Here is a 24,528-nt window from a genome sequence, read left to right as displayed (position 1 = left end):
AACTGCTAATTTTGTTGTCAGACATACACTGAGAATCTGGTTTCAATTTAGGAAAAATTTTGGGGGTCTCAGATTTTTATTAATTAGTCCTGTTTTAGGTCATTCTTTTGGTTCAAGATAGCAGTTATCATCAGTGGTTAAATGTAGGTATCCAATCTTTTTTAGATATTTTTACTGACTAAAATCTTGATTCTTTTGAACAATTATCTACCAAATTTAAAATACCTAGACAGCATTTTTCCCCCCGTTATTTACAGGTTAGGATCTTTTTAAATTCTTTCAATTTGAAGCTCCCCGAAGACCTGGAACCTAATATGACGGGGATGGTTTATAATTTCCAACCTGATTGTAAAAGGGCGGGAATCTGGGACTGTTCCCTGGACAGAATTAAAAAATGATGGGAACAATATTTTCAACAACCGTTTTCTGAAGCTACATGGGACTCTATTCTGAAATGAGTCCATTCATCCTCTCTTTATATTAGACCCTCATTATTACAGTTTAAGGTCATACACCAGGCCCACTTTTCCAAAGTCCAATTGGCTAAATTCTATTCTTATCTCTCTTCTAAAATGTGTTAAATGTATAACTGGAGAAGGTTCACTGTATCATATGTTCTGGTTATGTCCTTCTCGCTCTGATTTTTGGGAAGAGGTATTTCATACCTTGTCTTTAGTTCTTAATATTAATTTGAATCCAAATCCATTTTTTTTTCACTCTCTTTGAAATGAGTGGACCATCTGGTTGAATCCTGACTGCTTCCCAATCCCTTGTGGTTGCCCTCGCCTCCCTTGTCACAAGAAGGCCCATATTCATGAGATGGAAAGATGCCATCCCTCCCACTCACACTGAATGGTTATGCGATGCGATGGCATGTCCAACTTTGGAAAACATTAGATGTTCCACTACTGAAATGAATTTTAACTTTTTTTCTTTAAGGGGTTCTTAATTACTTTCAACATTTGTAAGATTGGGTTCAATAACTAGCTAATGTTTACCTTCCTTTTTTTTATTATTAATAGAGGACTGTTTATACTAGTTGATCACCTCCGAAGGGAGGAGATTGAATTAGATATTTAGTTCAGTGGTTTTCATTTTCTTTTTTAAAGTTACATGGGTTTCAGTATTATTTGTATTGCTGTACAAGATTTGTTAATACTTTATTGTTATTTATTTGATAAAACCAATAAAAATATTGGAAAATACATTTTTGGTTCAGTAATACAAAAGATGCCTCTTGAAATGGATAATCACCTGACATTGCATCACTGCTGGCTTTTGCCTGAAGTTTATCTCTTCCAAAGGTTTTAGGAATTAAAATGGTTCCAAATTGTCTGCTGACCACAAGCTAAAGCTTGCTTTGTTTAAACAGCTGCCATCTGAGTTTCCATTCTAACAAGCAGAGTCTTTTGTTTAATTAGATGTCCTCTTTGAGCAATCTCATTGTTCCAGATATTTCAATGAAAAAACATTTCTAGTTTTAATGGGATGTTTACCAGACTTTGAGTCTCATTGTGTGTCTGTAAGTGTACCCCTGAATCCAACCCACAAATTAACTTTACAAAGAAATATATATAACTAAATATTAATAATAACACAATTCTGTCACAGTTTCCTTCTGCATTCCTGTACAGTCAAGTTCCCAAACCAGGCTGTGATGCAACCAATCCACGGTGCACAGTAGAAATTTGATAAGCGTAACCAACTGTATGCCAAAGCTCCTCAGATTCCTTCAAAAGTAGAGGCTTTGGTGTGGCTTTTTCACATTTTGTTATCTTCTGAAATAATGTAGTGATGACATGTTCCAATCAGTGCAGTGTGTGGCTTGGGAAGGAACCAGCAGGATATGGTGTTTCTGTACATCTACTGCTCTTGAACCGCTGGTGGTAGCCATCATTGGTTTGGAACATACACTCTGCTGTGTGCTTTGGAGTGATTGCTTTTGATAGTGAATGGCGCCATTCAAACAGGTTGGTTTGTCCCGCACAGTACTGGGCTTCTTGAGTGACAGTGAAGTGGATGTCAACCAGGCAGTCAGAGAATAAAGGCATTGGTGAGCAACTCCCTGCCCTGACTCTGACCTGCTCTCCTAATGTGCCCCCCACATTACAGTGAGCAAGGGGATTACACTTCTAGAAAATTGTCCAAATTGTAAAATTCCATAACGCAAGATGGAAAATTTGTTTTTTTATTTACATTTTCTCAACATAAATTCTGTTAGAACATTTTTTTATCTCGGAGCAGATTTAATTGGCCAATGGGCCTGCTTCTGCTCCTATATCTTGTGATCTCAAATTTCTGCTGAGTGATTTGTGAATTCTGTGAGGATATATTTTCCATAATCTGAATGGCCATATTGCAGAGGGCACCTACTCACGAATGTGAGTAAATAGGATTTAACTGAGGAAACTAAGTCCTCGTTCATTACAGAGGGAAGAATGGAAAAAAAAGTATATTTTTAAAATGGTGAGAACCTAATTTCACTGAGTCCTATGAATTTAATTCTGCAGTCAATAGTCTGAGATAGACTCTGTCTATTAAGACTTACCACGCCTGGGGTCACAGATTTAGAGAATTTTCTACCCCAGAGAGCTGTGAATTCTACGTTATTGAGTATACTCAAAGCTGAGATCAACATTTTTTAGATATTAATGGAAATGCTGATTGGATGCAATGTGGATGAGATGTTAGGTCAAGGGAATGGTGAAGCAGGCTTGAGAAGCTGAATGGTCTTGCCCCTGCTCCCACCTACATATTATATTCCTACTAAAATAACAGCATATTGTTGTTATTTTGCTCCTTTAGTAACTCATCCCAAAGTACCTTGCTGGTGCATTACAATCAAGGATGAGACTTGGGGGCACATGACGAGCCAGTGCTGGGGAACCTCAGCACGTCAATCAGTGTGCCTTATTCTTCTTTTGTTTTGACTCCCTTTGGACGTGGTTGGCCACGGGTACTGCGCCTCTGGTAGTCACTGTGGAGTGGACTCTCCAGGGCAGAGTTGATAATGGAAATCTGTCTGTTGCACATGCAGTAGGACCCCCCCCCCCCACCACTGTCACTGACTCCATGCTAATGACAGGTCCAAAATGAATGGCAAAGGCCGATACAGTTTGGCGCTAGCAGCATCGCAGGAATTGCCGAGCCAATGCTAGGTACAGCAGTTAGCTGTCTTCAGGACTCCGGATTTTCCCATGGGGTTTACTCCCAAAGCCTTTTCTGTGAGCGGGTATAGCCACAAGGCGGAGATTTGAAATCAGAGTTTTCCCTCTCCTAGGTGAGTTACCATCCGTGTTTAACGAGCCCCATCTGCCCAGTTTCAAGGTGCCAGTGGCCCGTCTTTGCCCCTTCTTCTGTCAGTGGGAACAGTTTGGCTGGGCACAAGAACTATGCCCCACATGAAGCCCAGGAGTTGGACTTGGTTGTCAGAGGCTGTTTGAGTCGTACCCTATGAAGAGCATTTATGTATCAGTGGGATCTCCTCCCCACTCCCACTCTTCAAATATGACTACCTTTAGAGCCAAATAAATATCCTTTTTGTAGCAAATGTAAAAATACAGAACTGACATTTCGGGCTTAAGCCCTTCGTCAAGGTATGAGAGAATGCTGGCAGTTGTCTGAACATAAAGGTGGGGGGGGGAAGGGGGTGGCATCTATCACCTCCAGGTGATAGATGGAGAAAGGAGGGAGGGAAGAGCAGGGGGAGGAAGGATGGGTGGGTGGGTGAGGGGGAAGGGAGGGGATAACTGGAAAGGTGGGAAAGGGGAGGGGAAAGAAATGATGAGCAGGTTTAGCAGAACTCTAAGGGGGAGGGGGAGTTCCGAACAAAAAGGCGGGTGGGGTGGGGGGGGGGGGGAGTTCCCAAAACCAGCATGGTTTCCTTAAGGGAAAATCTTGCTTGACAAACCTAGTGAAATTCTTTGAAGAAGTGACAAGCAGGTATGCAGATATAGGAGATGCAGTGGATGATGCGCATTTAGATTATCAGAAGGCCTTTGACAAGGTTCTGCACACGAGTCTTCTTAACAAGGTAAGAGCCAACGGTAAACAGGAAATGGGGGTGTGTGGGTAGAGCATTGGTTGATTGGCAGGAAGCAGAGTCAGAACACAGGGATCCTATTCTGTTCCAGGGGGCAGAGTTAGGGCCACTTCTTTTTACATTAGAAATCAGAGGTTCTCATCCTTTTTCTTTCCACTCGCATCCCACTTTAAGTAGGTCCTATGCCATAGGTGCTCTGTAATTAGTAAGGATTGCTTAAGGTGGGATGTGGGTGGAAAGAAAAAGTTTTAATTGACTAATTATGTCCACTGTTTCATAACTCCACAGGAAATGGGGCCACTGACAATTTTTCTCAAGCAAAATATTTCAGTAACAATTGAGTCTAGAGCAATGATTCTCTACCTTCCATTCCCACCTGCATCCCACCTTCAGTAACCCCTTACTAATCACAGAGCACTGGCGGCACAGGGATTACTTAAAGTGGAATGTGAGTGGAAAAGAAAAAAGTTGAGAACCACTGAATTGGATTATGGAATGAATGGCTTTGGGGTCAAGTTTACAGGTGCAGGAGCAGTGGTTAACGAGCCCCATCTGCCCGGTTTCAAGGTGCCAGTGGCCCGTCTTTGCCCCTTCTTCTGTCAGTGGGAACAGTTCGGCTGGGCACAAGAACTATGCCCCACATGAAGCCCAGGAGTTGGACTTGGTTGTCAGAGGCTGTTTGAGTCTATAGGCTTTTTCAGGTGCATTCTACGCTAAGAATGCACCTGAAGAAGCAGGAGTGGCCCTTTAAATTGCCGTTCAGGTGGCAGCGTTTAAAGCGCAACGCTGGCCACCCGAAGGACAAAGCTGCACAGGAGGCGACTCTGAGCCCACTCCGGCTCCTGCCCAGTGTCAGCTGGGATCAGCAGCCTGACCCTTTAACATCCGCTTTCAGCCAGCTGCATTCAGGTGGCTGGGGGAACCACTGAGCTGAGCTGATTATCCCTCTCGGAGGAGGGTTACGTAGTTCATCTCAAGAGCGCCTCCTGCACATATTGCCTAAGCATGCGGCTTTACGTGTAGGGCAATTGGCCACCTGAAAGTAACTAATGGAATTTAGGAGAATGAGGGAGGACCTCATTGAAACATTTTGTATGTTGAAAGGCATGGACAGAGCAGGTTGTTTCCCACAGCAGGAGAGTCGAGGACAAGACGGTGCAACTTCAGGATTGAAGGGGGTCCACTTAGAACAGAGACGTGGAGGGTGGTGATTCTGTGGAGTTTGTTGCCACAGGCGGTTGTGGAGGCGAAGTGTATTTGATGCTGGTACTGGTGGGTTCTTAATTAGCTGAAGATTATGGGGAGAAGTGGGACTGAGTGGGAAAATGGATCAGCTCCTGATTGAAATGCAGGGGCAGACTCGATGCAGATTTCTGCTCCTATGTCTTGTGGTCTTAAAATTTGACACATAATCACATAAAGAGAAATTAAAGCAGGTGCCCAAAAAAAAAACTTGGTTAAAGAACTAGGTTTTAAGTGAGCACCTTAAGAGGGGTGGGGAAGTTTAGGATGGGAATTCCATACCTTGAGGACTGAAGGCACGACTGCAGTAGTGGAGAAGTGGATATCAGCGATGTTTACGATGTCGAAATTAGAAGTGAACAGCTTTATTCATATCCTCACACAATATAGCATCCCAAGGTCGTTCACTGCAATATAAACAATCAGAGTTTGACTCTGATAAATACTGAGAGCCTGCCTCTTTATCTTACTGGGCTATTAATCTGGAAGCTTGAATTAATGATCTGAAGATCACAGTTCAGATAGAGCTGGAAATATTCAAATTCAGTTAAATAAATTCAGATAATTAAAGCATCTGGAATTTTTCTATTTATAAGGCATTACAGGCCAAAGGGAGAGAAATAAAATGTTGATCAGCTACGATTGCATTGAACTCTGAGGCCCAAATGGTCCTATTTTTTCGATGAGACATGAGATGAACAAAATCATACTCCAGCAGTAGATGTTGATTCACTGCAACTGGCCAGTTTGTGATCCACAGAAGCGGCAAGTTGAGCTGAACACACTTCCATCTTAATATCACCATTGCAGCTTATTGAGATTTTAACTCTGCTTAAAACACAAAATCTGTGTATTGCCAAACAATAGATACCCCAGTGGTGAGCAATCCCTCCAGTGATGAGCATTCCCTCCAGTGATGAGCATTCCCTCCAGTGGTGAGCATTCCCTCCAGCGGTGAGCATTCCCTCCAGCGGTGAGCATTCCCTCCAGCGGTGAGCATTCCCTCCAGCGGTGAGCATTCCCTCCAGCGGTGAGCATTCCCTCCAGCGGTGAGCATTCCCTCCAGCGGTGAGCATTCCCTCCAGCGGTGAGCATTCCCTCCAGCGGTGAGCATTCCCTCCAGCGGTGAGCATTCCCTCCAGCGGTGAGCATTCCCTTCTAAAACGCTTAGACAGCCAGATAGGTATACTTCCCCTCATTGCATCTACATTTTCCCACTGCCTGGAAAAGGCAGCCAACAGACTGAATGATCCATCCCACTCTCTTCTCCTCCCTCCCATTGGGGGGAAGGCTCAAAAATGTGAAAGCGTGTACCAACAGGCTTAAAAGCTATTAGCTCCCTGCACCCAATTGGCTCCTGAATGAACCCCTCAATAGGAGGGCCAGTGCCAGACTATTTTGTGGCTGGGGACAGGGATGGGGTGGGGGGGTGGGGGTGGGAGGAATTGCTGACAGGGCTGTGCGAGTGGGTGAGGGAGTGCAGGGTGGGTGGCTAAGCACAGGAGGGGGTGCTGGCTGGGCCGAGCGGAGGGACGGGGATGGGTGGCTGAGTGGTGGGCACTGTGACGTTCGGCATGCGCCGTACCACTTCCTCCCTCTGCCATTCATGACGCAGAGTGTGTTGTGGAGCTGTTGGAATCTCTCTTCAGCAGCACCCTGTCTGAGGTAGGCGGCAGGCTAGTTGGCGTAATGGTAGCACCAGCCCTGCTCAACAGTGTTATAATGATGCCCTTGGTTGATCTGTCTATTTGATCTATCTTTTTATTGTAATCCAATACTCTGTAAATTGTACTCTTCACACGACATGAATGTTAGAGATAATCTGTTAGATTGCTTGCAGAAGATTTATTCTCACTGCACTGGATATAATGTGACAAGCGTTAACTTATAAAGGTAAAAACTTATTAGATAGTTGATCTCTTCAGTCAGACATCATCTGTGGAGAGAGAAAAATTGGTTAACGTTTCCAGTTGATGACTTTTCCACAGCCAGGACTTTAGATATGAAGCAAACTGCAGAGAAAATGGGAGAATTTAGTACTTAATCAAAGTACCAAAAGAAAAACCCATAATGTTATAAATTTGAAACAGGAAATACTGGAAGCATTCAGGAGGACATGGAGCATATGCCAACAAGGTTTCATGTGAATCGCTTTTTGTCAGAAGCAGGAAACATGCAGCAAAGGATGTGGGGAGGTCGGGGGGGGGGGGGGAAAGGCGGCAGGAAGAAGAACGTGCGTGGGGCAGTTTCGTTCCGCATCTAAGTCGGCCCGTTCTTTATCTGGGAGGACAATGAAAGTGTAGAAGGAGCTTTACCTCTCGTCACGTGTCTGAATGTCTTAAAAACCCACGAGTCTTCGGACACCGTGGTTGTAGTAGAAGCACAATGCTGGAGAAACTCAGCTGGTTATAGCATAACCGGCATTTCAGGTTTGAGCCCCTCATTGAAGTATTTGAACAAAATGCCCCACCACCCCACCATTTTGTTTGGGCGTCTGCTCTTTCCTCTCCCCCAGATTGCTGTGGGAAGTGAGGGAAGAGATAACTGAAGCAATAGCGACGATCTTGTCCTTTTTGGGCTCGGGAGGTGCCGAAGGTATTGGCAAATGCAGTTCCCTTGTTTTTAAAAAAAAAGGTAGGGAGAATCCTGGGAATTATAAACTGGTGAGTCTTACATCAAACTATTGGGGGGGTTTCTTAAGGATAGGATCTATGAGCATTTGGAGAAGTCCAATCTACTCAAGGATAGTCAGTGTGGTTTTGTGAAGGGAATGTCATGCCTCACGAGTCTAATTGAGTTTTTTGAGGAGGTAGCAAAAGAAATTGATGAGGGTAGGGCAGTAGATGTGGTTTGTATGGATTTTAGCAAGGCATTTGACAAGGTCCCCCAAGAGAGACCCCTTCAGAAAATCACGAGGAATGAGATTTGTGGAACATTTTATATTCATGGATATACAAAATTGGCACGCAGGTAGAAAGCAGAGAGTAGTAGTGGAGGGCAAGTATTCTGCCTGGAGGTCAGTGACTAGTGGAGTTCCACAGGGACAGGTTTTGGGATCCCTGCTCTTTGAGGTTTTTATAAATGACCTGGATGGAGGCGTAAGGATGATTCAGTAAGTTGGAGGAGTTGTGGATGGAGCTGAAGGTTGTTGAAGTTCACAAAAACATATGGACAGGATGCAGACTTGGGCAGAGAAGTGGCAGTTCAATCCAGATAAGTGTGAGTTGATGCATTTTGGAAGGACCAACCAGAAAGCTGAGTACAGGGTTAATGGTCGGTGACTTAAGAGGGTGGATGAACAGAGACACCTTTGGTCCAAATTCATACATCTCTCAAGATTGCCATGCAGCTTGATAGACTAGTTAAGAAGGCCTATAGGATGCTGGGCTTCCCAGAGTGGAACTCATTGGGGGAATGAATTCAGAGTGAAGACCTCATGTTGCAACTCCACAAATTTCTGGTGAGACCACAGTTCATGTCTGGTCACCACATTATTGGAATGATGGAGAGGGTGCAGAGGAGATTTACCAGGATTTTTACCTGGATTGGAAAATAAGTCTTACGAGGGAAGGTTAGCAGAGCTGGGAATTTTCTCTTTGGAGCAAAGAAGGATGAGCGGAGACTTAAGAGGTCTACAAGATCCTGAGAGGCGTAGATAGGGTGGATGGAAAGTGCCTTTGTCGCACGGCAGGAATAACAAACAACAGAGGACGTGTCCACGAAGTGAAGGGAGGGAAGTTTAGGGGTAAGATTTTTTTACACAGAGTTGTGGGTGCCTGGAATGCCTTGTCATGGATGGTAGTGGAGGCTGAAACATTAGAGGCATTTAAGAGACCCTTAGGATGGAAGGAAAACAGAGAGTTACAGGGTAGGGAGGGTTTAGTACTTTTTTTTTGAAGGAATATATGGGTCAGCCCAACATCGAGTGCTGCAGTGTTCTATGTTCATTGTCTTCTTATCTGGATATTCTGTTTTAATATGGAAGCATTGTTAGCTTACATCTAACCTGCTCTGGGAAATTTGGACAGGAGACTGTGGGAGGTTTAATTTATACCGTGTCTGCTCTGGGAATGTTCGATGCGATTGTACTTTCTTCTATATTTACCCTTCTGATTCACAAGGAGTGATTTGTGAGATTCCCAATCTGTGCTTTATTTCCAAGGGTGACTTTGGATGAGAAATAGACCAAGTTTGTGTGACTCCCCTCCCCCCCCCCCCCCCCACCAGGAACCAACAATCCACAAGTGAAACCGTTCACACTGCTAAATGATGACTCTACGAATGATGAGAAAAATGGAAACAGAAGGATTTGAAAAGCAAGAGGGCTAATCTCTCCAGGTGCCTTTCTCGCCCAGCACTCTGGCAACTGATTGCCCATTTTGCAAGGACTAAAGATAGGGTTGATTCAAACTAATTCCAGCTCAATGCATCACTAACAGATCATCACTGATTGAGAAGATGAAAGCCATTGTAAATACAAATGCTGCAATTCCTCAGACAGTTTCTCCTGCGTCACGCTCTCGAGATGCTGACAGCCAATCGAGCCTGCTAACACAAGGCACGGTGGAGGTCAACGCAGAGCAGGGCAAAATATAGACATATTTACATTTCAATAAAATATAGGCTGTAATAAACCGCAAATGAGAGAAGGTTTCAGATGAGCTTGCGGATGAAATCTGGGCTTGCCTCATTGCGTTCTTGTTCCTATGCCCGCAGGTTAGAAATTCAAGCCCAACTTCACTGATTTAATCTATGTTGGACACTTCCAGTGCAACGACCTGAGGATGAGCTGCAGAGCTTGAAGTGTCATCCTGAACACGAGATTTTTGTATTCCAACCCTGTGTGTATTTTTCAGTGAGCTTACGGAAATTTTCTGCGCTGCAAATCTGTATCCCCTACTTCCATTGGGCAGAAGATGAACAAACTCGAGGGCTGTTTCTTTCAGTTTATTGAACAGACCTCTCATTAGTTAAATGAGAACACTTTTCATGCCACACAATACTCCAAACTCTTATTTCGCACTACTAGTTGAATTCAAGGGTAAGTTGACTTGCCTGGATAGCACACAAAAAAATTCCACTGTATCTCAATGCATATGACAATAATCAATTTGCAGTACAATCCAGATTTTCCAGACAATATTCCTCCTCAGTTTTGATACAGGACCTCATCGTTGTAATGCAGAAGTTCCCTGCACAACCACACAGCCCCTTTCAAACTGCAGCACCTGGGTCGCCCTCCTTGGACCCGGGTCTGATTACTGGGGCCAAGGTGCTGGAAGCACCTTGTAAATCGCAGAGGGATTGACCCATTAAATCGCCAACCCGGCGACTTAAGGGGGATCCCGCAATGATGCATCACGCACTCACCGGAAGTACTGCCAGATGTTCGGATGCTGGCTGCCTGGTCACGCACGCACACAAGCACTAACGTCACTGGAATAAGCAGGTCAGCCCTTTTCCTGTTAAAATTGCCTGTGAATGTGACTTAGATAAGTTTAACTGGGTTCCCTGACTGCCTCTGAGGGAGATACAGCTGACCAGTACTAAAAAAAACTTGCAATTACATTCACGTGATTCTAGGCTTTTGAAATGTATTACTGTGCCAGAAAATAGATCCTACAAACTGCAATGTACTGTATAAAAGTCCACAGAAATTATTTCTCCATTTGTGGTTGAGAGATAAATGCTGACCATGGTTCCAAGGGCAAATTCCATGTTCTTCCCTGGAAGAATTTTGGGATCTTTATGACCTCGGCCGCTTAGAACAGATATGCGCAGAGGAATTTCTTTAGTCAGAGGATGGTGAACCTGTGGAATTTGTTGCCACAGGCAGTTGTGGAGGCAGAGATTGATAGGTTTTTGATTAGCCGGGGCATCAAAGGGGAGAAGGCCGGGCAGTGGGGCCAAGTGATTGAATGGGTTGAATGGCCTATTTCTGCTCCAATGTTTTATGGTCTTCTCTGACAGCTATCCAAAGTAATAGCCTGAAGTGTTAAAATCTCTGGAATACGAACTTCCCAATCAAGTTTCAGAGATGTTGGTTAAGGGGTAAGCACCTTTCTGTACTGCACTGTTCTATGGTTCCATGGTAAAGGACAATAGTTTCAGTGATACTGGTTGAGGGGTAAGTCATAACCAGGAGACTGGAAATACCAACCCCAGCTCCTCAGAGGGAGCATGAATGGGAGACTTGGTTTTGTTCCTCACTTGAAAGATGGCAGCAGTCCCTCATTACTGAACAATAATGTCAGTATGGTTTTCTGTGCTCACCACTGCTGAACGGCGAATTAAACCCATTGGACCAAGACCTAATATTTGCACGTTGTATCAATGCATTTATACAGGAATGCTGTTAATTCATTCAAAACACATTGAGTGCAGATGAAGCAGAATTAGGACATAGAAAACATAGCACAATAGAGGCCCTTCAGCCCACAAAGTTGGGCCGAACATGCATGACATGCTGCCAGTCTGCTGTCAGCCACAGTCCTCTCCAAGCTTGCAGGACTTGTAGTTTGATGGTCAGTCAATGGGAGCATGTCGTACATGCCCATAACTTAGAAATTTTGAGGGTTTCCCATAGCCCTCTATTTTTCTAAACTCCATGGACCTATCCAAAAGGACTCTAACGTATCCACCTCCGATACCATTGCCAGCAGCCCATTCCACCGCACCCATTACTCTCTGCCTTTTTAAAAAAAAAACTTACCCCTGACATCCTACTCCCCAGCACCTTAAACCCGTGTCCTCTAGTGGCAACCATTTCAGCCCCAGGAAAAAGCCTCCAACTATTTACACCTGAGGTTCTCAATCTCTTTCTTTCCACTCACATCCCACTTTAAATAATCCCTATTACCAGTGGTGCTCTGTGATTAGTAAGAGATGGCTTAAGATGGGAAGGGAAGGTTGAGAATCACTGCTCCGGACCTGATTTTTACTGAAATATTTTGCTTGAGAAAAATTGTCATTGGCCCATTTCCTTTGGGAGTTCTGAAACCCTGCACATAACGAGTCAATAAGTGATGATTTACAACATGGATTTTCAACCTTTTTCTTTCCACCCACATCCCTTACTAATGACAGAGCACCAAAGACATAGGGATTACTTAACTTGGAGTGGAAAGAGAAAGGTTGAGAATGACTGATTTACACCCTCAACACCTCTAGCAGGTCACCTCTCATCCTCTGCCACTCCAAGGAGAAAAGGCCGGGTTCACTCAACCAATTCTTCGTTGCTCACACAATGATTGATTAAATAAATACAAAATGATAGTAAAATAATTCACGTTTAAATAAAGCAGATTGTATGTGCCTGATGATTAAACGGGCTTATGGCTAATGTGTAAATTGGACCACAATTTGCTCCCCAATCACTGTTTTTTTAAAAAAATCCAGAATCCCTTGTAATAGAAAATGAATTAAACTAAGCTGTTGCTTTGAATGAGCAAGCTGTTCCGTTGTGACTGTGTTTGGGTAATAAATGCATCCTTCCCTGAGAGCCAAATAAAAGTAGACCATTAAAGCACTGGTCCTTTTTTTGTAGACACATTCAATTTGAGGATATGCGCATCACCGCCTAGGCTGACATTTATTGCTTGCTGACACACTTCACAGTGCTGTCGAGACATATTGGTGTGGGACTGGGTATTCTAATCTTGGTGAAGAAGGCAAATGGAATTCTGGCATTCATTTCAAGAGGAATAGACTACAGGAGCGGGGATGTGGTGTAGGGAACTGGTGAGAGCTCACTTGCAAGTATTATGAGCAGTTTTGGGCTCCCTGTTTCACTACGGAGAAATTTCTTTAGCCGGAGGGCAGTGAAGGTGTGGAATTTGTTGCCACAGGCAGTTATGGAGGCCAAGTCAAGGCAGAGATTGATAGGCTCTTGATTGCCCAGGGTATCAAAGGTGATGGGGAAAAGGCCGGGCAGTGGGGTTGTGGGAAAATGATTGAGTGGCGGGGGGACTGAATAGCCTATTTCTGCTCCCATGTCTTATGGGTAAGGGTAGCAAAATTCTTACCCAGATGGACATCTGTTTATTTTTATTTAGGCCCTCCAAAAGTTGCACTGCCCCTTATATTGATCGTTTTTGAGGTATAATTTATTTTAAATTGAATTGAAATATTAATGTTATTCATTGAACTTTAGTTCCAATCGATTGCGCACACATTTTTGGACAGTAAAACACCCTCCCAGTATCCAGTACCTATGAGGATTGTTAGATGCCGGATAAGTGAATTTGCTGGTTGCTTGAGATTGGATTTTAAACTTTTCCATTTTTTTTGCCAGTTGCTTGAATTCTGGATAACAGGGGTTTTGCTGTATTATAGTAATAGTTTTTTTTTAAACATGCACCATAATAATTACAAAAACCAGGATACCTTTTACACCAAGCAGGGTAAACACCATGAATCCTCTGGAGTAGAAAACAACTTTGTCGCAAAGCGGCAGCTTTTACAGATGTCCAGGAAGGAGTAAGCGCTGGCCACAAGATGAGGCAGTGGAGCTATGTTTTTTGAACTAATCTTCTATCATTGGTCACCATGTTTTTTGTGTACTGTTACAACCCCAAAGGACCCCAAAACCCAGCAGCATTAGACATTCACCATGACAAATTGTTACTTAAACAAAAGTTGTTTTTAATTATCTTTAAAAAAAATGAAAACAGAATCAAACTTTAACTTATCACTATTAATTTAACTAACCCAACTTAACCCCCTTCTAATTCTAAGTGCATGTGTATGTAATGTGTGTGCAAATTTAAGAGAAGTTCTCTGGTTCACAGTGCAATCTCACTTCTCATTCCTCCAAGTTCACTGGTTGCAGGCAATTCTTAGACTGTGTACAAAATTTAACATGTATAAAGTTCACCAGGCTTTGGTGCTTGAAAGGTAAATGTTCGCCACTCTGGAAGGTTCTTGTAGGTTTGCAGAGAGAGGTGTGTGGTTCAGGATTTCCACAACTGAGGTACTACCATTAGTCACATCAATGTCTTGTTGATGAAACTTGCCCCATCAGGGTTCTCCAGATGACAACTCTGTGGTAGCCTGAAAGAAAGAGGTTCCTTTCTGTTCCTCTTATTCAAAGAGAACCATCAGACAGATAGCACTTCCAGCCATCCGCCACTCTGGAGCTTCTGTTTCAGTTCCAACAAGCTTCTCCTGGCTGTGTGTGTCACACACAGTCAATGACTCCCTCCTGTCTGTCTGTCTGTGTGTGTCTCGCTCTCTCGCTTTCTCGCTTTCTCGCTCTCTCGCTCTCTCTCTCTCTCTCTGAGATTCAAACTGCCTGCAGCATGTCCTTCTCTCACTTGCAAAACCCCCAAAACCTTCTCCAGCAAACAATAGGAGTTAGTCTTCTGCTCCCATCTGTTGTTTTAAGTAATCAATGATCTCTGAGTGAGCACTTTGTAGAGAGGTCAAAAGCCTTGCAAAAAAAAAAGGTCCACAGCAGACAACCTGCCTCTGGTTGTTCTTCCAAGACAATGGTCTATACATTTCATTTCAATTAGCACCTACTTGTGAAATGTGCATAGCATTCTCCATAGTTTCTATAAAGTCACTGGATGTGAATTTTTATGTATTTCAAATAAGATCTGTTTTAAAGTGTGTATATGTAACCTACTCTAATTTTTACCAATTTACCTCCCAAAAACATTCCCAAATATTCCATCACAGTAAAAATTAGCATACATTCCTGAACTGGCTATTCATTATTGGCCATTATTTCTCTCATCCAATCAGTGACAAAATATCAAATCAAATTGGAAAACAATGAGTGTAATCACATCTCCACTAGTGACATCTCAGTCTTGTCCAATGCCACCGTGATTAAATCCCAATTTGTTTCAAAAGCCTGAAGATGATGGGAGGTGTGTCCGAGATAAATTAGGTTCAATTACTCCCCAACTAGAGATAGAGGACAGAAATTGAAAGAAAATAAGAATTAAATGATAGACCACGAGAACATTTTGCACCCAAAATTCCAATCCAGGAATCTGGAGTCCCCTCTCCATTTGAGGATGAGAACCTCATCACATTCAAGGAGTTTTTTGGATGGGGATGCAAAGATTTATAAACAGCAGCGCTGGCCAGGAGGTTACGCTGATCAGCATTTTATGCAATTATCACTACAATGGGCTGAATCCTTCTTTCTTTGTCATCCTGCAGTTCTTTTCTCCTTCTGTGCCAAAATATATCGAATTGTTCTTTTCAAGAGGTTTTGAAAGAGAGCTGGAGGAGAAAAGAGGGAGTAAGAAAGGGCCCAATTGAATGGAAATGAATGGCTCCAACTCAAGTTCCTGTTTATTGTCACATGTGCCAAGGTGCAGTGATAAAGCTTGTTGGGTGGGCAATCCAGCTAGACATCTTGCATATAGTACAGCGAGTCAGAGTGGCAGAGAGAGAGATCATTTGGTACAGACCAAAGGCAATATAATTTCACCAGGGCAAGGGGTTTGAGAGAGAAACTGCCCATGACTTTGGTGGTGTATGTTCCCACACTCACAAAATAAACTTCCTGACAGTGCGGCTGGGATGAGATGAGTCTTTTAATATGTTGGCTGCTTTTGGAAGGGCAGATAGGGTCGAAGGAAGTGGGTAGGGGGGTGGGGCTTTGTGTGATGGCCTGAGCTACGTTCACAACCCCCTGCAGATTCTTGCAGTCTTTGGCAGTGCAATTCCCCATACCACATAGTGATAGACCCTGAAACACTGCTTTCGATGGTGCCGAAGTGGGGGAGGGGGCAGTGGGGGACTATTTCATCAACATTGCTGAGCACCTTCTCTCTGTCCGCATCAATGACAGGGATCTCCCAGTGGCCAACCGTTTCATTTTCTGTGCCCAACTCCCGCGCTGCCATGACTGTCCATGGCCTTGTGTCCTGTCAAATCAAGGCCTCCCAAAAATTGGAGGAGCAACTCTTAATTTTCTATCTGGGCCCTCTCCAACTGGGTGGCATTAACATCAACATCGAAGAACACTGATGGAATAAGGAATGTTTAAAGTGGGATGTAAGTGGAAAGAAAAAGGTTGAGAACCACAGCAACTGTACCACATTGTGATGCAGCCGGCCAGGACGCTCTCGATAGCGCTCCTGTAGAAGGTTGACCGGTAACCCTGCCCGCTTCAGGTTTTTCAGGAAGTGCAGTCGCTGTTGCACCTTCCTGACAAGTGAGATGTTTGCGCCCACAATGGGTCACTGGTTAAACCACGTTAAAGAAAGCCTGAAGATGCTGGGGTCTAGCACAGGACACAGACCTGCTGGAGAAACTCAGCAGCATCCATAGGAAGTCAAGGGTAACCGATGTTTCGGTCCTGGGACCTTTGTCAGGGTACAATAAAAAAAAGAACCTGGGGAGAGAAGAGGGGAAAAGTATCTGATAGATGCAGAGGGAAATGTCTGTGAACAGAATCAAGAGGAAGGTGTGCAGGAGAAAGGCAGAACTGAGGAGAGGAAACCATGAAAAAGAGTAGAATGTCCCTTTCCACGTCGCTCTCATCATTCCTGTCACCATCCACGTCTCTCTCCGTGCTTCAGATCAATTCCACCTGTATCTCCATCTTTACCTGCCCCACTGCCAATAATTACCATCTGTGACTCTGCCTGAATCTCTATCTGAGGCCCGTTGCGCCTTCCTGGCAAGCGAAGGGATGTTGAGTGTCCACGATACACTCTGTATCTTTATATTTGCTCCACTGTTTAACCCACTGGGTGCTGGGGGGGGCGCCGATCCTTGCTGATTGCTGCTGCTCTCTGACGGCAGCGTTCTCTGTAGATGTTCTCGACCGTGGGGAGGGTTTCGCCAGTGAAGTCCACTACCTTTTGCAGGGGTTTGCACTCAGGGGTATGGGTGCCCCTGTACCATGACCAGCACACTTTCCACCCCACCTCTGTAGAAATTTGCCAGGGTTTCTGATGTCACGGCAAACCTCCACAAACTCCTGAGGAGGTAGAGGTGCTGATGTGCTTTCTTCACGATGCCATTAGCGTGTAGAATACAGGAAAACAGTTCCAAGATAGTGACTCCCAAGAACTTAAATTTACTCGCCCTTTCCATTCTCTGATCCCCAGTAATCACTGGATTGCACGCCTCGGGTTTTCCCCTTCCTGAAGTCAACAGTCGGCTCCTTGGCTTTGGGGACGTTGAGTGCGAGGTCGCTGTGGTGCACCATCCAGCCATGTTTTCAGTCTCCCTCCTGCGTGCTGACTCATCTCCTTAATACAACCCACCTCCACTGTCATCACTGGCAAATATGTAGAGGGTGTTAGTGCCTTAGCAAGCCACGGGCGTAAAGCTAACAGGGCAGACAGGGCTCAGAACACAGCCGGTATTGGTGAAGATGCTCTGACCACCCCTCACTGATTGTGGTCTGGAGGTGAGGAAATCCAGGATCACATTGAGTGCAAGGACCTGCTGAGTTTCTCCAGCATTGATGGTTTTTGTGTGCGCGTTTCTGTTAAGCTGATTAATTCTTTGTTTTAGCCCACAGAGACACCTGGATGTTTTGGTTGAGAAACGTGGATAAATTATGAATGGGAGTGATGAAGAAGATGGTGAAGGCACATCAAGCACAGAGGATGAGAGGCAACGCTGTGGGCAGGACTGTTAGCCGGGTGGTGCTGGTGGCCCTGTGGTCGGTGTCCCTGCTTGGGGGCCTGGTGCAGCCCCACGTCTGTCCCCGGGGCTGCTCCTGCAGCAATCAGTTCAGCAAGGTGATCTGCACCCGCTACGAGCTGCGCGACGTGCCGGGAGACATCTCCCCCAACACCCGCTACCTGAACCTGCAGGAGAACGCCATCCAGGTGATCCGAGCCGACACCTTCAAGCAGTTGCGGCACCTGGAGATCCTGCAGCTGAGCAAGAACCTGATCCGCCGGGTGGAGGTGGGCGCCTTCAACGGCCTCACCAGCCTCAACACGCTGGAGCTCTTTGACAACCGGCTGGCCACCGTGCCGAGCGGCGCCTTCGAGTACCTGTCCAAGTTACGGGAGCTCTGGCTGCGCAACAACCCCATCGAGAGCATCCCCTCATACGCCTTCAACCGGGTGCCGTCGCTGCGGCGCCTCGACCTGGGTGAGCTGAAGAAGCTGGAGTACATCTCGGACGCGGCCTTTGAGGGCTTGGTCAACCTGAGGTACCTCAACCTGGGCATGTGCAACCTGGCCGAGATCCCCAACCTGACCCCCCTGCTGCGGCTGGAGGAGCTAGAGCTGTCGGGCAACCGGCTGGAAGTCATCCAACCCGGCTCCTTCCAGGGCCTGACGGGCCTGCGCAAGCTGTGGCTGATGCATGCCCAGGTGCAGCTGATCGAGCGCAACGCCTTTGATGACCTGCAGTCGCTGGAGGAGCTCAACCTGTCGCACAACAATCTGACGTCGCTGCCGCACGACCTCTTCACGCCCCTGCACCGCCTGGAGCGCGTGCACCTCAACCACAACCCGTGGCACTGCGACTGCGACGTGCTCTGGCTCAGCTGGTGGCTCAAGGAGACGGTGCCAAGCAACACCACATGCTGCGCACGCTGCCATGCGCCCGCTGCGCTCAAGGCACGCTACCTGGGCGAGCTGGACCAGAGCCACTTCACGTGCTATGCGCCTGTCATCGTGGAACCGCCCGCTGACCTTAACGTCACTGAGGGCATGGCGGCCGAGCTCAAGTGCCGCGCCGCAACCTCCATGACGTCGGTCAACTGGATGACACCGAACGGCACGCTGATGACACATGGCTCGTACCGGGTGCGGATCTCAGTGCTGCATGACGGCACGCTCAACTTTACCAATGTCACAGTGCAGGACACGGGGCTGTACACGTGCCTGGTGAGCAACTCGGCAGGCAATGCCACGGCGTCAGCCACGCTCAACGTGACGTCAGCGGCCGAGGCGGGTGGTGGTCCCCTGCCGGCGGGTGGCGGCAACAGCTACAGCTACTTCACCACAGTGACGGTGGAGACGGTGGAGACGGTGGATGAGCCCCGCTCCACCGAGCGCCAGGCTGGGCCCACCCCGTCCGCATCGGCCTCCACCACCACCACCACCTCCTCCTCCCTGGCACCGCAGGCATTCACCGTGCCGCTTGCCACCACAGACCGCGCCCTGGCCGGCCTGGATGACGTGATGAAGACCACCAAGATCATCATCGGCTGCTTCGTCGCTATCACCTTCATGGCGGCCGTCATGCTGGTCGCCTTCTACAAGCTGCGCAAGCAGCACCAGCTCCACAAGCAGCATGGCCAGGCCCGAGCCGTCGAGATCATCAACGTGGAGGACGAGCTGGCTGGCACGGGGGCTGCCGACAGCTGTTTGGCCCTGCCCGCTGCTGCTGAACATTATGCGGCCTACAAGGCCCACTGCAGCCTCGGCACCTCGGGCGCCTTGAACTGCACCAAGAACCCGCTGCACAACTCAGTGCACGAACCCCTCCTCTTCAAGTCCAGCTCCAAAGAGAACGTGCAAGAGACACAAATCTGAGCCGCGGCCCGGTTGGGGAGAGGGAAGGATGGGTAGAGGGGATGCCCCAGAACCTTCCCACCTCTTCCCTCAGATCCAGGAGAGAGGGCCCTACCCCAGGGCTCCCACCTTCCCCCCTCAGCCCCTGCCCAGAGCTCCCACCTCCTCCCCCTTTGGATCCAGGTGATGTGCTCTCACCTCATCTTTCCACCCCTCCCCGATCCAGGAGAGATGCCCCTGTTCAGAGCTCCCACCTTCCCCCTCAGCCCCTACCCAATGGCTCCCACCTCCTCCCTCCCTGATCCAGGAGAGATGCCCATGGCTTCACACCTTTCCTCCCACCACCCCTTCCTGATCCAGGAGAGATGCCCCTGTTCAGAGCTCCCACCTTCCCCCTCAGCCCCTACCCATCGGCTCCCATATTCTCCCTCCCTGATCCAGGAGAGATGTCCCTGCCTCAAAGTTCCCACCCACCCCCCCACCCCCACTTGGCCCCTGCCCCAGGGCTCCCACCTACCCCCCTCAGATCTAGGAGAGATGCCCCATTCACTGGGAGGTGCCTGTGGACTCTCCCTCCCCTGGTTAAGTTGGCATGAACTCTGTCTTGGTGCCTCTTTGAAAATCTGATTCTGCTTACCATTCGCATTCATCCTATTTGTCTGGGTTGTTGTTTTAACCCTTTGGACTCCGGCCACTTTTAACCTTTCATCATGTATACTCTGGACTGGGTCCATGGGTAACCACAGTATGAACCAGCTGGTGGTTGGGTAAGAAACCAGTCCCTGAGAACAGGGACACGGACTATACACACTTGTTGGTAGTCCCTGAGAACAGGGACACGGACTCCAAAGGGTTAATAATTTTACAGTGGACCAGCAGAGTCATCACCGCCAAATTATGATGCTGTCAACCCACTGAGATTCTCCGACAGAATGTTTTCAATCTGGGCCATTTGCTTTGCCTCTTCAGTCCCATTTTCTTGGTAAGACCAGTATCCATTTGCCATTGTTCATTGGTCCCATTTATCTGATGAGACCTTCAGTCATTTGCAGTGTTCAATCAGTTCCACTTTCCTGATCAGACTAGAATTTCCATCGATTCCACTTTCCCGATCGGACCAGAGTTTCCATCGATTCCACTTTCCCGATCGGACCAGAGTTTCCATCGATTCCACTTTCCCGATCGGACCAGAGTTTCCATCGATTCCACTTTCCCGATCGGACCAGAGTTTCCATCGATTCCACTTTCCCGATCGGACCAGAGTTTCCATCAGTTTCACTTTCCCAATTGGACCAGAGTTACTCTTTCCTGATCAGTCCACAGTTCCACGATCAGAATAGAGTTCCACATATCCAAATATGCTGCCATTTCCAGTGTTCCATTGGTCACATTATATAATTCTAATTATTCATGAGCAGGGTGGCATATATTTGCAATCTTCTATTCATTCCCAGGAATTGGCCTTCCAGACCTACTTTTCTGAACCTCTCCAGATGGCAGCCAACTTCAATGCCCCATCGAACATACTTGTGTTACATTCCACAGCAGTGACCATTTGCAGAGTCCCATCATTTTTCATTTTCTTCCGTCTATTTGGAATCACTAGTAAATATACCAAATAGATTGGTTTAAAGAGTTAAAATTATAAAGAAATACATTCCAATCCAACTCATTCCAAAAGAATCGGAAAATATCATAAAACCTTTAGTCGTGATGGACTCTGACAATTTCCATTTGTGTTACATCACACCGAGTCAAGTACAACGGGCCCTATTTATGGTTTTCCAAGTGCCAAGGAGACCAACCGGAGAGGCCAGCATGGATGTAAAGTCTGGGTGCAGAACCAATGTCAGAAATTCTTCATTGCAAGGCTCTGAATTGGACCACATCATTCGCGATAAAGGGCCATAAGACACGTTGGATAGTTTCACACAGAATGGTCCAAAGACAACGGCCAAGGGCCAAAGGAATATTCGAGTAGCTACAGTGGGTTTCTTACAAAAATGTCCCAATGAGGGATCTGTGGCTAAGATTTTTGGAACCTTCATATCTTTTGTCCTTCAAGATGTGTTGCTGTACATGCTGTAGGGTTACGGAATCTGATAAAAAAAAAATCTCAAACAATTATCTAATTCCAATTTTTACAGATAACTAAGACCTCCCTTGAGATCGAAGTACAAAACTAACCCCTCCCACCACACACACGCACACAGACACACACACACACACACACACACACACACACACACACACACACACACACACACACACACACACACACACACACACACACACACACACACCATATAAGAATGCTTTCTGTGGGGCCAAGTGAAATTAAGCACCAGCTCTTGAAATTTGATTGAAAATGTATGTTCATCTGAAATGAAATGGGTGTGGCGGGGGTGGGGGTGGGCTCCTTCTCATCCTTTTGTCAGTAGACTTAACCTTGAGGTCAAGGCTGATCTACATCACCAATTGCAATGTGTGACTCAGCACCTTTTCAGTCACAAAATAAGTTTTAGTCATGGATGCAGTCAGCACGCTGAGTCCCATATTCCAGCTTCGGCCCCTTTTGCCCCCTCACTCCAAGATAAGTTGTGTTTTCCAACTGAATGGGGCAGTTCAGTCATTTCCGCAATTTATCTCCCCCCACCCCCCGAACCCTCTCGTCTCCTCCTTTATCGGGAGGCACCACGATGGTGTGTTGAGTAGAGCCCAAAGAATTCACAAGCACCTTTTTCTCAACAACTTTTATTTGGAAAGAATTGAAATGAGTTCAACCCCATATTAGCAACATCAAAGAGTAGGAGTACTTTCGAGTTGCCTTTTTTTGTGATTCTACGGTATTTTTAAAGCTTGTTGTGAGGTTGATATATAAAAGAGGAAATGTGGTTATTTTGATATTTCTGGTCCTTTACTGTGGGTCACAGCAGCATATTCTGATAACCCTCTTCGCTTTTGGCCTGGCTCCACGTGCCGACGGCCAGACTCCTTTGCAATCCGGTATTCCAAGAGGTACTCAGGTTCACTGGCCCTCAGGGTTACCTGGGTGAAGGGCTCTCGGGAGCGCGGGGTGGAATCTAAAGGAGGGATCCTCCATGGAAACATTCCGTGTGCATGCCCCCCCCCCCCCCCCCCACCATCCTTCCCACCAGCTCTCACAACTCTGTCTTTGAGCAACAATTGCAAAGCCCGCCACGTGGACCCTCCCGGTTGAGGCAGTCAGTCCAGCAGCGGGAAATGGACTCAAACGCAAAAAGAAAACCACATCAATTAGCACGGAAATTGTGAGGAATTTAGTGTTTCCAATTATATTACATTTTAGCAATAATTTGAGGTTCTGCTGGTGGCACAGCTTGACGGAGTTCTGAATGTTAGGGGAGACAAATACAGATGTCAGATAGGAGATACCAGGACAATGGCTGCACCAGCAGGGCATTATGAAGCAGTAATAAAGACTGAGTATTCTTTACAGGTCTTGCCAAATATTCTGTATTCAAGAAAAAATACGGGATCTCAAAGCTTGTGCCACAGACCACTTTAAAAGACACTGAGATGAGTCTTATTTTTCCCTTCCCACCCCCCCCCCAAAATGTAACTGCTCTTGCCCAGACCACCTTATTCCATCTGGACAGAGGCTCCCAACAAAGGGAATGATAGGTTGAGTGTGTAGTGTCCTTTAACAACACACATTTTTCTCTACATTTCTACTGAATGTCATACATGATGTCAAATTTGAGAAATTTGTACAGAACCATACAACTGTATTCTCTGAATTCAGTAAAAAAAAAGCAGAAAAAAAATGTTTGTCAGTGGAGACATGCTGGTTGTCCACGAGATGTTACTTTTACAATGTTATGTTACAGATTGAAAGGGTTTTTAATTAAATTTAATACCCAAATATTTTTTTTTTTGTCATTTTCCTAGAAGTTTCCTTGTTTCCTGGATTCCAATGCCGGTTCAAGGAAAGTGAAGATTTTTTAAAAATCATACCAAAACCAAACTTTAAAGGAATACGTCTAAAACTCCTCTGTTAATAAGCTGCAATACCAGTCCTGCAATTTATTATATCAGATCATCCTTAGTGCTGTATCGGGCTATAAAATTTATAACGAGATTAGTTGTTACTCATTTCTACAGCCTCCTTTGCTCCCTGTAAGTACAATTAAAAAAATCACAAGGTCCTGATTTAATAATCAGTAACTGTGCAACAATTTCTGTTTTACAAATGTTTTGTAAAATGATATTGGAGTGAAGTATAAGGACGAGGTGCGAAACACTAATAAAAATCAAGATGGGAGAAAGAAAGATATTTAATGGGAACATGCAAAATGAGGTAAGTTGAACCATAGAACACTACAGCACAGAATCAGGCCCTTCGACCCATCTAGTCAATGCCAAAATGCCTCGTCCCACTAACCTGCACCCGGACCATACCCCTCCCATCCATGTGCCTGTCCTCGTTTTTGTGAAGTACCGAAATTGAGCCCACACTCACCACTTCAGCTGGCGGCTCATTCCACGCTCCCACCACTCTCTGTGTGAAACAAGTGCCCCCCTAAACATCTTGCCACTCACAGACCATCCTTCATACAAAGCCCGTTAACTTCTTCACAATGCTGTGGAAAGGGAAAAAAAACACTGAGGAAAACGGTTTCCGTTCTGTAAAGTTGCAATACGGAGATACCCCGCTTTACAAAACTGGAGCGTTTCCTCTGAAGCCTTTAGTAAGATGAAATGGCGTAAAGCGAAGACCCATTCACTACTATCGGAGGCTATTTTCGTAAA

The 24,528-nt window shown here is 46.0% G+C and overlaps 1 protein-coding gene across 3 annotated transcripts in view; it reads left to right on the top strand.

Moving 5' to 3' along the window:
• Positions 1-23,608, top strand: part of LOC138747935 (leucine-rich repeat-containing protein 4B-like) — a 168,181-nt gene extending 144,573 nt beyond the window's left edge. For all 3 annotated transcript variants that reach the window (XM_069907589.1, XM_069907588.1, XM_069907590.1), the window contains one exon: positions 17,774-23,608. In XM_069907589.1, coding sequence (XP_069763690.1) covers positions 17,824-19,758 — 1,935 coding nt within the window. In that variant the 5' untranslated portion in view covers positions 17,774-17,823 and the 3' untranslated portion in view covers positions 19,759-23,608. The remainder of the gene's footprint in view (positions 1-17,773) is intronic.
• Positions 23,609-24,528: the final 920 nt, after the last annotated feature.

This window comes from Narcine bancroftii, chromosome 13, assembly GCF_036971445.1.
Source record: "Narcine bancroftii isolate sNarBan1 chromosome 13, sNarBan1.hap1, whole genome shotgun sequence".
In the NCBI taxonomy this organism is placed as follows: Eukaryota; Metazoa; Chordata; class Chondrichthyes; order Torpediniformes; family Narcinidae; genus Narcine; species Narcine bancroftii.
The sequence above is the reverse complement of the archived record's forward strand: the minus strand, read 5'-3'. Positions and strand labels throughout refer to the sequence as shown.